This window comes from Silurus aristotelis (genome assembly GCF_946808225.1).
Source record: "Silurus aristotelis genome assembly, chromosome: 12".
Taxonomy (NCBI): Eukaryota; Metazoa; Chordata; class Actinopteri; order Siluriformes; family Siluridae; genus Silurus; species Silurus aristotelis.
In genome coordinates this window covers 3,998,760-4,015,312 of record NC_139585.1, presented here as the reverse complement: position 1 = coordinate 4,015,312, position 16,553 = coordinate 3,998,760, and the positions used below count along the sequence as shown (strand labels likewise).

Genomic DNA, 16,553 nt, shown 5'->3' with positions numbered 1-16,553 from the left:
TCAAGTGTAATTTACACAGAAGGCTCCAGACGTATGTTAAAAACCTCCCAGAGCGTAAATATGACAGGGTCGGGATTAGCGAGAACTTTCTAAACACGTAGCTGTAAAAAAAAAACCTCTTCTTTATTTGCGCTGTGATATTTGAGTGACACTAATGCAAACAAGTGGGAATGAGGGACTAATTGAGAAGGGCTGTCACTGTTGAATCTCTTTAGGTAATTGGGAATTCGGTGTCATATAAAAACTGCTTAAAAGGTGACAAAATACTTATGGATATGTCAGTAGGATATTCCAGGACACTTCTAAAGAACTTACAAGGCAATTAAGACAGAAAGTTTTATATTTTGAAAATAGCCTCATTAAATAAATGCATGATGTTACTATTAGATACGTATGTTTTAAATGGTTTTGAAATTGCATGTGCTTGTTATTTCTGCCAACAAATGGAAATCAAACTGATGTTCCACACAATGAAACATATTTCACGTTAATCCCGGACAGGCGGAGATTTCAGAATGAAAGAATCTCATTTTCACATTCCTCACTAGATGAATCTTCTTGCTCTAAACTTTATAAATCAACAAAAGTTGATTAAAGCACAGTGTCAGCTCTGATGCTGTATGGATTTATCGAAGCATGACCATCTGAGTTATGAATAAATCATATCAGTGACATGTACACAAGCCTTGAAATGCACACAATGTACTGAATACTGTTTTAAACAATTTACTACTTACATTGAAAGTCAACAATATAAAAAAAATCTAGATACATATGAAGCAGCTACTGATGCAATTCAATAGGATTCACCACTATTACGGACAGCAATTCAGACAGACAGCAAATCATAAAAAAAATTAAATGAAATTAAACCAGACACTCTTTTCCTGTTCTGTCTGCAGGAAGACGCAGTTCTACCTCTGCCATGTTAATCTGTAGTCTATGGCACTCTCAGGATACACCAAAGTCTCTGTAGTGTTGTGATACATCGTATTCATGTAGCAGCAGTGGTTCTAAGAGAACGGGCTCGAGTAACAGTTTCTTCTTTTTTTTCTTCTTCTTTCGTCCTCTACATCCGCCAACCCAACTACCTGCATGTCTTCATTCACCACATCCATAAACCTCCTCCTTGGTCTTCCTCTGTTCCTCCTTCCTGGTGGCTCCATCCTCAGCACTCTCCTACTGATTATACCCCATGTCCATCCTCTGCACATGTCCAAACCATCTCAATCTCACCTCCCTCACCTTGTCTCCAAAACGTCCTACATGCACTGTCCCTCTAATAAACTCATTTCTAATCCTGTCCATCGTCGTCACTCCCAATGAACATCTCAACATCTTCAGCTCTGCTACCTCCAGGTCCACCTCCTGTCTTTTACTCAATGCCACTGTTTTTAATCCATACAACATCTCAGGTCTCACCACAGTCCTATAAACCTCCCCTTTCACTCTTACAGATACTCTTCTATCACAAATCACTCTTGATATCCCTCTTCTCCACCCAATGCAATGCTGAAATTTCAAGAGAGAGTGTATCTGCAAAGAGTTTCTCCAAATCAGGTTTAATTTATCACCTGAAATCCAAACATCCCGATTGCATTCTAAATATGAGAAGAACGCGGCACAGAAAAGTAAAGTCAATCTGAGCATGCGCACTCCGTCTGTAGAGGACGTTTTTGAAAAGGCAGGAAAGTTTTCCAGTGATGGTGCCAAGGCAAAAGGCATAACACAAAAAATTATGGATGTGGATCGACGGGTTGATCTTTGCAACATTCCCTGTGGGTCCCGAAATTAATAAATATTATAATATAATATTATTTATTACACTGCTCTTCTTAATGCTGTAGATTAGAACGTTTCATTCACTTGAATGGGCTTCCAAACGTTCGGCGGTTAATTATTTTAATTTAACAGACCGTTGCTAATAATAATTGACTGCTGTCTGTCTGTCAATACTATGAATGGTAACAAATAAATAACAATAATTTATAATAAAAAATAAAACACTTTTGTAATTGATTTATTCTTTGAATTGCAATGCATTGATTTTAGTGAGGTTAGTACACACTCATAGCCATAAATGCGATGGTTCTAATAATTGACAATCTTTTCTTTCGGTGTTTCGGTGTTTTGGTTTTGGCCTTGGTTTCCTCATATTTGTTTTTTGGTTTCGGTCAATAATTTTAATTTCGGGTGCATTGCTAAAATATTATACTTAGTGTGGCCCTCTGACACAAGTCAGGTTTCTCATGTGGCACCCTAAAAATGAATTGCCAACCCCTGTCCTACATAGCACATAGTCCACCTGTGTGCACCTTCCTCCACTCTTATACGTCACCCTATGATCCTCCTTCTTCTTAAAATAAGTGTTCACCACTGCCATTTCCATCCTTTTAGCAAAATCTACCACCATTTGCCCTTCCACATTCCTCTCCTCAAGACCATACGCTATACCTACCCATCACCTCCTTATCACCTCTGTTCCCTTCACCTACATGCCCAAGTCTCCAATCACCAATCTTTTTTAATTCCTAGGTACACTATCTACCACTTTATCTAACTCACTCCAGAATCTTTTCTTCTCCTCCATCTCACAACCCCATTTGTGAAGCATAAGCACTGATGACATTTATCATCATCCCTTCAACTTCCAGCTTCATGTTCATCACCCTATCAGAAACTCTCTTCACCTCTACTACACTATTACTGTACTCTTCCTTCAGAATCACCCCTACACCATTTCTCTTTCCTGCCACACCATGACAGAACAGTTTAAACACCTCCAATATTCCTGGTCTTACTCCCTTTCCACTTGGTCTCCTGAACACAAAACATATCTACCTTTCTCCTCTCCGTCATGTCAGCTCCCTCTCTCCCTTTACCAGTCATAGGTCCAACATTTAAAGTACCAACCCGAACCTCCACTCTTCTACACTTCTCCTTTTCCTGCCGTCTCTGTAGTCATCTTTCTCCTCTCCTTCTCCTCCTTCGGCCAACAGTAGACCAATTTTCACCGGTACCCTGTTGGCTAACAGTACCTGTTGTTGGTAACCCGGGCCTCGACCGATCCGGTATGAAATTTCTTTTGTTATCCGCGTAATTGATTTGGCACATGTTTTACGCTGGATGACCTTCATAACACAACCCTCCACATTTACCCGGGCTTGGGACCAACGCTAAGAGTGACCTGCCTTGTGCAACACTAATGGTTGGGTTTATCAGTGTTTGCCTCATTAATATCATTCTATTAATAGATCAGCGTGCTAGATTAACATTAGATTATTTTCACATAAACTGAGTTGATTAAGTAAAGAGTCTTGTGGCAACTTTTACTCAAGTGAAAGTTTAAAAGGACACTTTTAATTTTACTGGAGTCATATTTTACCGAGTGCGTTTGAGGTTTGGGTACTTCATCCAAGTAATAGCCTCCTTTCTCTCTAAATTACTGCCAAATTAAGAACTGCTAAGCATTTCTGAATTAAATCTCGGTTATAGAAAAATGATACTCTGACTAGTGTCTCTGAAGTTCATTCTATAGTAAGAATGGTACTGATTCCTTTTTTATTAAAGCTTTTTATTAGATCAGTTTAAATTGCAGTACATTGTATTGGAAACTGAGCCACTGAGTAAAGTTACTAAATTTCTGATGGTCTGTCTTACGGCATTGTACACAAATCCCGAGAACACTCGAAGGCGTTGTTTACAAAGCCGTATTTTCCATGTTGTGACTGTTATTGACACTGTCTAGAGGACATCAGTTTTTGCTAGTTCAAATTTGTCCTTATCGCGTATGACCTATGCAGTTCCTTATCAGGGAGATATGATGAAAACGTGGATGCTGTATAAAAAGAACCAGACCATGTACAAGTTTTGCAGCCGTTAGCTCAATCAGCTGAACCCTTCCAAGTAGCCATGTTGAAGTGGGCCGTGGTTCTTTGCGCCATGCTGGCGCTCTCTGAGTGCTTCATCAGGTAACGATTGAACTCTTTTTATCTCCTTCATGCTGCTCATCTCTAGGTCATAGTAATGCTCAATTGACTGAAAACATTGTTTTCTATCTCTTTCCGGCAGTGTTTCTCTGATCAAGGGGAAGAGTGCTCGTGACAATCTGGAGGAGAAGGGTCTTTGGGAGAAGTACAGGAAGATGTACCCTTATAACCCAGCGGGCAGGTTCTCCCAGAGCTATGCTGTTGGTTATGAATCCATGACCAATGATGCTGATGTAAAAAAAAATTTCAGCTTTTGCTTTTGCTAGAACTATCATGGGCATTCAATGTTTTCTGCCTAATTAAGAAAGTTTTTATGTAAGTGCTTTTCTCTTTGTCTTGACAGCTTGCCTACTATGGTGTGATTTCCATTGGCACTCCTCCCCAGTCCTTCCAGGTTATCTTTGATACTGGCTCTTCCAACCTTTGGGTTCCCTCCGTATACTGCAGCAGTGCTGCCTGCAGTATGTAGTAATCTACTTAACAAATGGACATGCTTCTCATTTAGAAATACATAAATCCTTTTTTTTTTTACCAGATGTTAAATGTTGAAAGATGATGAGTGCTTTTTTCTTTTCTACAGACAACCATGTGAGGTTTAATCCTCAGGCATCCAGCACTTTCCAAGCCACCAACCAGCCTCTTTCAATCCAGTACGGCACCGGCAGCATGACTGGTTTCCTTGGATATGACACTATTGCGGTTAGACGTTATCCAATGCTACTTATACTAAAAAATATTTCTGCGGTTTCATTTTCGCTACTAACCCGATTGGACTTCTCTCTAGGTTGGCGGTATTCAGGTTCCCCATCAGATCTTTGGATTGAGCCAATCCGAGGCACCCTTCATGGCCCACATGAAGGCCGATGGTATTTTGGGACTGGCCTACCCACAGTTGGCTGCATCCAACGCCGAGCCTGTGTTTGACAACATGGTCCAGCAGGGTCTTGTGCAAGATTTCTTCTCTGTCTACCTGAGCAGGTAAAAGGAACACTGAACTGATTTCAAAGTAGCAAAAATGCATTTTGGAGAACTATTGGTTTAAATCAAATTTCCAAGGATAAACTCCTCCATTAAAGTTTAATTATATATTATAATATTAGATTAGATTAGATTGGATTTGATTCAACTTTGTCATTGTGCACAATACAACTATAGGGCCAATGAAATGCAGTTAGCATCTAACCAGAAATGCAAACAGCAATGCATATAAATATATAAATATACAATAAACTTATAGGAGGGCATATTTTACAATACAACTGTATAAGGTGCAAATGTAAAAATAAGTGACTCAAACAAGCTGAATTATAGCTTATTGCACATAGAGACTTTGGATTTCAACTGCCAATAAACCCATTCTGTTTTAAACAACTACAAGAAAATTATAGGACACCATGCCAAATGTTTTAGTTGCTAATAGGCATGTGTTTGAGTCAGTGTTTGATTAGGAAAATATATCAGAATTAAGCATATCATTTATTTTTAGTGCCCTGACTATAATGACTGGCCATTTATACTTTCTCAACTAAAACTAATTAGCTAAAAAAAAGTAATAGACTATTGAAAAATCTTTCTCTAGCAGTCAATACTGGGTTTATAACACATTAAAAAACTAAATATAGGAAATAAATGCATGATTTAGGAAGATACAACATAGAAACAAGTCAAATGATCTGCCAGTGCAGTAGGGTAATTTAACTTGGTGAGATTTTTTAAAATAAAAAAAATAAACATATCTAGGCTTTATAAAGGAATGAAATTTCTAAAAATAAGTATTAAAACTTATTCTAAGCATTCGATTGAGTCTAATGAATTGGGATTTTATTTTAACAATTTGCTTTTAAAAACAATCTTAAAGCAATCATTATAATCTTAAACAATTTGCATTGTATTTTATTCTCAAAATAAGATCAATAAGATTTTTGTGGCTAGAAATATGGTTGTATATCTTGAATAGATGAGGCATGTTAGCAAGAAGATTGAACTTTGAAAAATGATATATTCATTTAAAGCATAGCCACAATCAAAAATCTGCTTTTGTTACAGTTTGGTATTTGGTATAAATGTCTAAAACTAATGCTAAATCTCGATTTTAGTGTTGATCTGAAACTGAAGCTTATACTGAGTAGTGGCTCATTGGTTAAGGCTTTGAGTTACTGATCATAAAACTCAAACTACTACAGAATCGATGAGAAATACCTTAAACCTTTAAGAGTTTAATGTACCCCGTCTCAACTTTACGTGCCTTTGTAATAAAACAACTGTAAATAATCTGGCAACTTGGTCATGTCTCCCAATCTCAGCAACTCTCAAACTGGCAGTGAGGTTATCTTTGGTGGATACAACCCTAAACACTACACCGGTTCTCTGATCTGGATCCCTTTGTCATCTGAGACATACTGGCAGATCTCTTTGGACAGGTAACGACCCAATTTTACCCCTTAATGATTTATTCATGGTGTGTTTTGAATAATGGGAAGGGCAGCTCAGGTTTAAGATATAAGACTTCTCATTAGAAGGTCATGAGTTCAAAGGAAGGTTGGGAGTTTCATGAAAGAGGTGGTAGCTCAGCGTTAAGATGTTTTACTTCTGAACAGAAGGTTGTAAGTTTGAATCCTGGAACCTTCAAACCACCAAGCAATTAGATGTATAAAATCCTTTCAAATTAATGACCATCGTTATGCATCTGGTGTTCTTTCATCCCCCTCAAAGCATCACCATTAATGGACAGGTTGTTGCTTGCAATGGTGGATGCCAGGCTATTGTGGACACTGGCACCTCTCTGATCGCTGGTCCTTATAATGACATCAACAGCATGAACAGCTGGGTGGGAGCCACCGTCAACAATGGAGATGTAAGTAAAAGCATTTCAGAGTAGACTTTGTGTACACCGATCAGGCATAACATTATAACATTATAACATTATGAGCAGGGAAGTGAATAACACTGATTAGTGTCAGTCATCAGTCAATCAGTCATTTTTCCTGCTTCTAACACATCAACTTTGAGGACAAAATGTTCACTTGCTCCCTAATAAATATATCCCAACCACTAACAGGATAAATGAGCAAGTGTAGGGATTTGAGCGAGTTTAAAAAATCGTGATGTCTAGACGACGGGGTCAGAGCATCTCCAAAACTGCAGCTCTTGTGGGATGTTCCTGGTTGCAGTGGTTAGAATCTATCAAAAGTGCTCCAAGGAAGGAACAGTGGTGAACCGGCGACGGGGTCGTGGGCGGCTGAGGCTCATTGATGAAGGCTGGTCCGTGTGGTCCGATCCAACAGACGAGCTCCTGTAGCTCAAACTGCTTCAGAAGTTCATGCTGTTAAGGTTCAATGGGTCACGAGTGTTTTGCCAGCAAAAGGGGACCAACACAATATTAGGCATGTGGTCATAATGTTATGTCTGATTGGTGTACATCAATGTTATAATACAGCGTTCAGTTTGTGTTATGGCACTGTTGTGTTATTGCACAATAACATAGTGTCAATTAGCATCATCATTCACAGACCTACACATCATGTCAAAGCCGTCTTTACAGGAGTTCTTTAGTACTGTACTTTTGTATCTTAATTTCTTAGGCTGTGGTGAACTGCAACAACATCGGAAGCATGCCTGTATTGACCTTCAACATCAACGGCAATGCCTTTACCCTGCCTGCCTCAGCCTACGTCCGTCAGGTGAGTTCAGCAACACCATGGAGCAACTCTTTATCTTCTGAGATCCAGTGTGTTTTACGTCAAAAGGTCTCTAATGTAACGCTATATGGAGAAAATTTATAGAGACCTGACCCTACGATTGGTACAGTATGTGCTTCTTTATTAAACATCCCATTCCACATTTAGACTTCATTTGCTGTTTTAATAACTTCCACTCAGCTGGGGAGATGTTCCACTAGTTATAGTTGTGCAGATTTGAGTTTATTCAGTCAAAAGGTGTGTTAGTAAAGTCAGGGACTGATGTAGTTGAGGATGTCTAGAGTACAGTTAGTGTTTCAGTTCATCCCAAAGGCGTTCAATAGCAGAAGATCTTCAACTTCAACCCATGTAAAGCATATCTTTATGAAACTGGTTTGATGCACACATGTCAGATTAGAACAGGTTTGGGTTCAAACTTAATGCTTGCACACCCAGAGACTTCCTGTACACTCCTTAACATCTGCCTCTAACTTTTTGTTCCCCACAACATTTTATGTTCCAGTACTTTTGGCCATATAGTATAAGTCTGATATGATGGTGTCTGAGGTTTTTCTGAACCTTGTCTGTTCTTCACAGTCTTATTACTATGGCTGCCGCACCGGTTTCAGCCCCAGCAGCTCCAGCTTGTGGATCCTGGGTGATGTGTTCATTAGGCAGTACTACACCGTCTTCGACCGGGCAAACAACTCTGTGGGTTTGGCCAAGGCTGTGTAAAAAAACCAAAACTAAAAAGCAACACACTATGAATCAACCTTTGAAGAAAATCGATCCGCAGCTGCTGATTTAAAAATGTCATAAAATGACACCAAAAAAATACCAACCTAATAAAGTGATTAGTTATAATGAATACATTGTACTTGAGTTTTTATCTGTTTATTGTTTCTTGTTGTGGCTTTTCAAATCGGTTTAACCTGATAATTTGGACTGAATGAGTATTTAGCAAAGAAACATAATAATTCTACAGCTATGAGACAAAAAGCAAAAAAACTTGAGCTTTCTCGGTCATGGCAGGAGGTCAGTTAGTTTATTAGTCATCTTTACATTGATTTTATTTATCTCATTACTTTATAAAGCATTTTCCATTTCAACTTCTGGAATTTGTCAGTGTCCAGACTCACAACTCTCTAGCATTCCTATTTATCTCTTTCTAATTCATAGAGAAGAAGTTACCAAATAATTGAGGATAAGTTTAGCCTTTCCCCTTTTTTACCAGGTATAAGTTTTAACACTTTTTAATGATCAACATTGAATATAAAAAGTTTAACTACAACCCTAATTCCAAAAAAGTTATGACACTGTGTAAAATGTAAATAAAAACAGAATGCAATGACCAGGTTACTAAGATGATTGGGCATAAATAGTGTATCTTAGAGAAGCAGAGTCTCTTTTAGAAGTAAAGTTGGGCAGAGTCTACAAATTCCAGAATAATGTTCCTCAACATAAAATTGCAAAACAGTCTCATCATTTGCAGGTCATAACATAATCAAAAGTTTGGAAGAATCTGGAGAAATCTCTGTGCACAACGGACAGGGTTGAAAATCAATATTGGATGCCAGTGATCTTCAGGCTCTCGGGCGGCACTGCATTTAAAACCGTCACGATTCTGTAATGGAAATCACTGAATGGGCTCATTAACACCTCAAGTAATCATTGGCTGTGATTTGCAGTGTCATGCACAAATGCAGATTCAATCTTAATCATGCAAAGAAGAAGGCATGCGTGAACATGATCTAAAAACACTGCCATCCTGTCTGGGCCAAAGCTCATTTAAAATGTACTTAGGCAAAGTGGAAAACTGTTCTGTGGACAGATGAATCAAATGTATTATTTTTTTTACTTTGGACACCACATCCTGTGGACTGAGGAGATGAGGAACCATCTGGCTTGTTATCAGCATTCTGTTTAAAAAGCCACATCTGTGATGGTATGGTTGTGCAGTAGTACCTGTGGAATGGGCAGCTTGAACTTATGGAACAGCTCCATCAATGTATATTTGTTCAAAACAATGCTGACTGCGTACTGCATCTATTAGAATAGCGTGACTTTGTAGTAGAAGAGTCTGGGTGCTGAACTGACCCGCCTACAGTCTAGACCTTTCACTATTTGAAAGCATTTGGCACGTCATGAAACAAAAAACACAACAAAGGACACCCTGAAATGTTGAACAGCTTGAATTTGGTATCAGACACATATGGGACAACATTCCCCTCATAAACTTTGGACAGAAGACATGATGCAACACAGCGGTAAACATGGCTCTGTCCCAACATTTTTTGAATTGTGTTGCATCCATCAAATTCCAAATGAATTCCAAATTCCTTTTTCTTTAAATGGTATATATTCTCAGTTTAAATTATTTCTATGTTCTATTGTGAATTAAAAGCTGGTTGATGAGATTTGCAAAGTAGTGCATTCTGTTTTTATTTACAATTTAGACAGTGTCCTAATTTTTTTTAGGTTGTATTTAAAAATTCCTGTCAGCTATAGAGGCTAGTTCAAAGCATTGGTTGGTTAATGGATTTGCAGTTAGACATTTGTGAGTGGGTAGGTGAATAGTGCATTGCTTGGTATATTACTGGATTTGCAGTTAAGTATGAGTGTTTGGGCGTGTGGGAGTTCAGGGGGTTAATGCATTGGCTGACAGGCTGAATTGATCTTTATTTAATAACTGATTTTTTTTTTTTTTTTTTTTTTGTATGGAACAAAACAAATACCCAATGTATGGTCAACTATTTGGAATTTTATTTTATTTTATTTGGAATAAATGAATACATTTGTATCTTTTTTTAATTAACTAGATTTAATCTATGAATTTTACTCATTTCAAGAACATTTTACTCCAGTCAATTGCACTGAAAAAAAAAAAAATCTTTCCATGATTTTATCTATTTCTTCTTTTTTTTTTTTTATAATTAGTGTCCACATAATTTAATAAAAACATTTTTAATAAGAAATTTTTTATAACCTAGACATCCTGGAACATCTCCTGGAACATGATGTTTCACACACGAGATGCTAAATTAACACATGCCAAACAAAATAATATTAATAGATAGATGTAAAATATAATAATGTGCTCTTTTACTTTATTTACACATTTGTTTCTTTATATGAGCAAAAAATAAATGGCAATTATGTAAGTATCCACATGAACAATAACCTGAGATCGCACAACATGGACATACTGTAGTGTCCATTAATGTATTTTGTGCTTCCATTGGAAAAAAACATATCTTACATCATCCAACCACTAGATAGTGCTCAAGCTGCACAGTCCATGATTCTACCTCTGTGAAGGTTCGAGCATGGGGTTGAGTAGAGAAAAAAATCTCCGGAGGTCTCTATATTTGAATACGCTTTAGCACTTAGTTGAAAAATGCCGAGGTTAAAGGAAAGGAAAACGAGCGTCAGTCTCCAGGACGCCTGAGGTTTCTTTACGACTCTTGCTCATGCATGTAAAGATGAGACGCATTTATATGGATTGTGGATACCTGACTATAAGACTGGTATGGGCTCGTTGAACAGCCTCCTCCCTTCTGAGATGTTTCACTAGATTATAGTGTGCTTGTGGAGATTTGTGGAGACTTGTGGAGTCAGGTAATGATGAAGGTCAAGTCAAGAAGCTTTTACTGTTGTTTCAACCATATATGGGTTACGCAGTACACAGTGAAATGAGACAACATTCCTCCAGAACACTGCTGCAACATAAAACAACATAAAGCTACATAACAGAACAAAGAGCTACATAACACAACATAGAGCTACACAACAACACAGAGCTACATAACAGAACATAGAGCTACATAGAGTTACAAAACACAACATAAAGCTACATAACAGAACACACAGCTACATAACAGAACACACAGCTACATAACACAACACAGAGCTACATAACACAACACAGAGCTAAATAACACAACACAGAGCTACATAACACAACACAGAGCTACAGAACAGAACACAGAGCTACAGAACACAACATAGAACTACATAACAGAACACAGAGCTACATAACAAAACACAGAGCTACACAACACAGAGCTACATAACAGAACACATAGCTACATCACACAACATAGAGCTGCATAACAGATCACAGAGCTACATAACAGATCACAGAGCTACAGAACAGAACACAGAGCTACAGAACAGAACACAGAGCTACATAACAGAACACAGAGCTACATAACACAACATAGAGCTACATAACAGAACACACAGCTACATAACACAACATAGATATACATAACACAACATAGAGATACATAACAGAACACATAGCTAAATAACACAACACAGAGCTACAGAACAGAACCCAGAGCTACATAACACAACACAGAGCTACAGAACAGAACGCAGAGCTACATAACAGAACACAGAGCTAAATAACACAACACAGAGCTACATAACAGAACACACAGCTACATAACACAACACTGAGCTGCATAACAGAACACAGAGCTACATAGCACAACACAGAGCTACATAACAGAACACACAGCTACATAACACAACACAGAGCTACATAACAGAACACACAGCTACATAACACAACACAGGGCTACATAACAGAACACAGAGCTACATAACACAACATAGAGCTACATAATAGAACACAGAGCTACATAACACAACACAGCTGCATAACAGAACACAGAGCTACATAACACAACACAGAGCTACATAACAGAACACACAGTTACATAACACAACACAGAGCTACATAACAGAACACACAGCTACATAACACAACACAGGGCTACATAACAGAACACACAGCTACATAACACAACACAGAGCTACATAACAGAACACAGAGCTACATAACACAACACAGAGCTACATAACAGAACACACAGCTACATAACACAACACAGAGCTACATAACAGAACACAGAGCTACATAACACAACATAGAGCTACATAATAGAACACAGAGCTACATAACACAACACAGAGCTACATAACACAACACAGAGCTACATAACAGAACACACAGCTACATAACAACACAGAGCTGCATAAAAGAACACAGAGCTACATAACACAACACAGAGCTACATAACAGAACACACAGCTACATAACACAACACAGAGCTACATAACAGAACACAGAGCTACATAACACAACATAGAGCTACATAACAGAACACAGAGCTACATAACACAACATAGAGCTACATAACACAACACAGAGCTACATAACACAACATAGAGCTACATAACAGAACACATAGCTACATAGTTTGTAATTCAAGATGGTGCAGTTCCCAAACTAGTTAGTGATGCAGATGCTCAGGATGCTCTTGATGGTCCCTCTGTAGAACATGGTCAGGATCGGGGGAGGGAGATAAGCTTTCCTCAGCCTTCTCAGGTAGAAGAGTCGCTGCTGGGCTTTCTTGGTGATGGAGCTGGTGTTGAGTGACCAGGTGAAATCTCCACCAGATGAACATCAAGGAATTTAGGATCCATCGATGATCAGTGGAGAATGGCTGCTCTGTGCTCTCAAAGTCAACAACCATCTTTTTAGTTTTGTCAACGTGACTGTAGACTTCTTTGGCACTGTAATGATGGTCGTTGTCTTTAGGCAGGTAGGAGCAATGGCGCTGCTTGAAAAGAGGTTGAAAATGTTAGTGAAGACACCTGCTAGCTGCTCTGCACATTCCCTAAGCATGTCTTCCGGTCCAGTAGACGTCCGTTGGTTAACTGGTCGTTTGGAGGAGGGGTGGTCTTCCTTGCCGCCATGTTGTTCTGCACCTCAAACCGGCCATAGAAGTCATTGAGCTTATCTGGGAGGGAGGCGTCATGGAGGCGAATAGGCCTGAGTTGCAGTCAGATTACACATTCATGAGTTCAATATGGTTAAGATCAGAGCGCTATAGCAAGAGATCTTCCACTACTCTCTCTCTCTCTCTCTCTCTCTCTCTCTCTCTCTCTCTCTCTCTCTCTCCATTATGTAAGAACAGCGAGCCAGAGGACACAGGAGTGACGTAACAGTCTGTCCTGTCTGTCCCTACATCACCTTGTATCTTTCTGGCCTTATAGAATTTATGTTATACAATTGTCCATACTGCATCCCCTTTTCAGCAAAGTAAGTGTTCTGGTGTTTTTTCTATTTCCAAATCCAATATTTGTATAAGCATTATTTCACATTATCTGTGTAAAGCTGCTTTGAGACAATGTCCATTGTTTAAAGTGCTATACAAATGAATTGAATTAAGGATAAGTTCCTCTCAAGGTTTCTTACTCATTCATCTAAGAGTTTTTTCCTTGCCACAGTCGCCCCAGGCTGCTCATCAGGGATAAATACACATTATTCACTTTAATTCTAAAGTTCTGAAAAGCTGCTTTGAGACAATGTCAATTGTGATGTAAAGTATTGCGACACCCACCTTGTCTAGACATATAAATCTTTTCCACACAATTGAATAAGACTTCAATGAAAATGGGAGAATGAAATGTGCTTTACATGGTTTAGAGTGGAAGATCTTCTTATATAGAGCTATGAACCATATTGAAGACCATTGGGATAAATGTGAACACTGACCAGGCCTCCTCACCTCCTCACCTACATCAGCACCTGACACCTACATCAGACACCGTTGTGGCTCAATTGTCAAAAATCTCCACAAAATTTAATGAAACATTCTCCCAGAAAAGTGGAGGATTAAATGTGGAATAGGATCTTCAAAGAGCACACACCAAACTTATGGTCAGATGGATGGACGGACGGACGGACGGACGGACGGACGGACGGACGGACGGACGGACGGACGGACGGACGGACGGACGGACGGACGGACAGACAGACAGACAGACAGACAGACAGACAGACAGACAGACAGACAGATAGATAGATAGATAGATAGATAGATAGATAGACAAAAATGTCATGAAATAAGACCACCAGATAGATAGATTTTTCTAAAAAATCTTCAAACAAAACCACATAATGTCCATGTGAAGGAAGTTTGTTTGAAATCTTTGCAAATTTCTTAAAAAAAAAAGTCACATGTACATAAGTATTTACAACCTGAGTGATCGGGGGCGACGGTTTATCTTCCAGCAGGACAATGACCTGAAGCACACAGCCAAGATAATAAAGAAGTGGCTATGGGACGACTCTGTGAATGTCCTTGAGTCCAGACTTGAACTCGATTAAACATCTCTGTAGATCTGAAAATGTCTGTGCACTGATGCTCCCCATCGAACCTGATGGAGCTCGAGAGATTCTGCAAAGAAGAATTGGAGAAACTGCCCAAAAAATGTGTGCCAAGCTTGTAGCATCAAACTAAAAAAAAAGACTTGAGGCTGTAATTGGTGCCAAAGGAACTTCAACAAAGTATTGAGCAAAGACTGTAAATATTTATGTACATGTACCTTTTTATTACATTTTCAAAAGAATTTCTTTTACATTGTCATTATGGAGTACTGTTTGTAGAATTTTGAGAAAAATAATACATTTAATCCAATTATGGAATAAGACGCACTAGATGCACTGTAGACAGACAGACGGACGGACAGGCAGACAGACAGACAAACAGACAGATAGATAGATAGTCAGAAAAATAGACAGACAAATTAAATGTCAGACAGACAGACAAATAGACAGATAAAGTGTCAGACAGACAGACAGACAGACAGACAGACAGACAGACAGACAGATAGATAGATAGATAGATAGATAGATAGATAGATAGATAGATAGATAGATAGATAGATAGATAGATAGATAGATAGATAGACAGACAAACAGACAAAAATGTCATGAAATAAGACCACCACTGTATCTAATACTGTCTGCCTTCCACAGATAATAAATTACCATTGCAATGTACAGCCTCCAATTAAAGGTGTCAGCACCACCTGGTGTAGAGGAGATGAACTCCTCAGTACTCATTTGCATGGATCAAAACCCAAAACACTCTGTAAACCGTTTAATCCTCTACATCCAGACTTGTTTTTTTCCATCGCTGTCCTCTTCTCAGGCGTATGCGTCCTCTCCTGACCTGCTCGAGGGGACACGGGGATTTGTGAGTAGAGGTGGGGGCTCTTATGTAAAGCTTTTTTGTGTTCCATGTTTACCTTTCTAAATGAGGAACTGAGTGTCAGAGAGTGACAAGTGCTGTCAAAGGCAATTCATTTTGTTTACCAATGTGACCGAATGGGAGGGAGGAAAAGAGAGAGGGAGGGAGGAAAAGAGAGAGGGAGGGAGGAACGGTTTCAACACAACCCTTTCAGTGGCTTTCATTTACTGTCTACATATAAAGCAAAAAAAAAAAAATCAGACCAAATACATTTATTAAAAAAAAAAGAAAACTGTATACTGTATATAAAATAGGGACAAAATAGGGACATTTTAAATTTGATAGCTGCGTCATATAGACGTCTAGACGTCACAATTTGGCCCTTGTCTAACTCACTCGAATCCTCACACTTGCACATTTTTCCTGCTTCTAACATCAACTTTGAGGACAAAATGTTCACCTGCTGCCTAATAAATAAATCCACCCACTAGCAGGTGCCATGATGAAGAGATCATCAGTGTTCTTCACTTCACCACTCAGAATGTTATAATGTAATATTGTTGTGGTCGGTGTTTATTATACAATAACGAATGAACCTGAACATAGTCAATAAGTGTTTTATGAATATCAGTGCATATGGTGAATCCCTTAAAGGGGTGTTTTAGAATGTTTAAAACTGTTTCCAGTCTTGCTGTAATGCTGTAAGTGTGAAAATCCTATTAAAATAAGTAGATCGATACATTTCTATTAATATCTAATAGAATATTCAGACAATCCAAACCCCAAAGTCCAGCGAGAGGTGGCAATAACAGACGAGGGAGTCCATGATATAAATT

At 38.6% G+C, this 16,553-nt stretch overlaps 1 protein-coding gene across 1 annotated transcript; it reads left to right on the top strand.

Moving 5' to 3' along the window:
- The first annotated feature begins 3,888 nt into the window (after positions 1-3,888).
- Positions 3,889-8,499, top strand: LOC310734683 (pepsin A-like). The gene is made up of 9 exons (XM_083557038.1): positions 3,889-3,971; positions 4,072-4,222; positions 4,333-4,450; positions 4,570-4,688; positions 4,774-4,967; positions 6,293-6,409; positions 6,702-6,843; positions 7,571-7,669; positions 8,264-8,499. Exons 1-9 carry the CDS (start codon positions 3,913-3,915, stop codon positions 8,399-8,401), a joined length of 1,137 nt encoding a protein of 378 aa, XP_083413164.1. The 5' UTR covers positions 3,889-3,912; the 3' UTR covers positions 8,402-8,499.
- Positions 8,500-16,553: the final 8,054 nt, after the last annotated feature.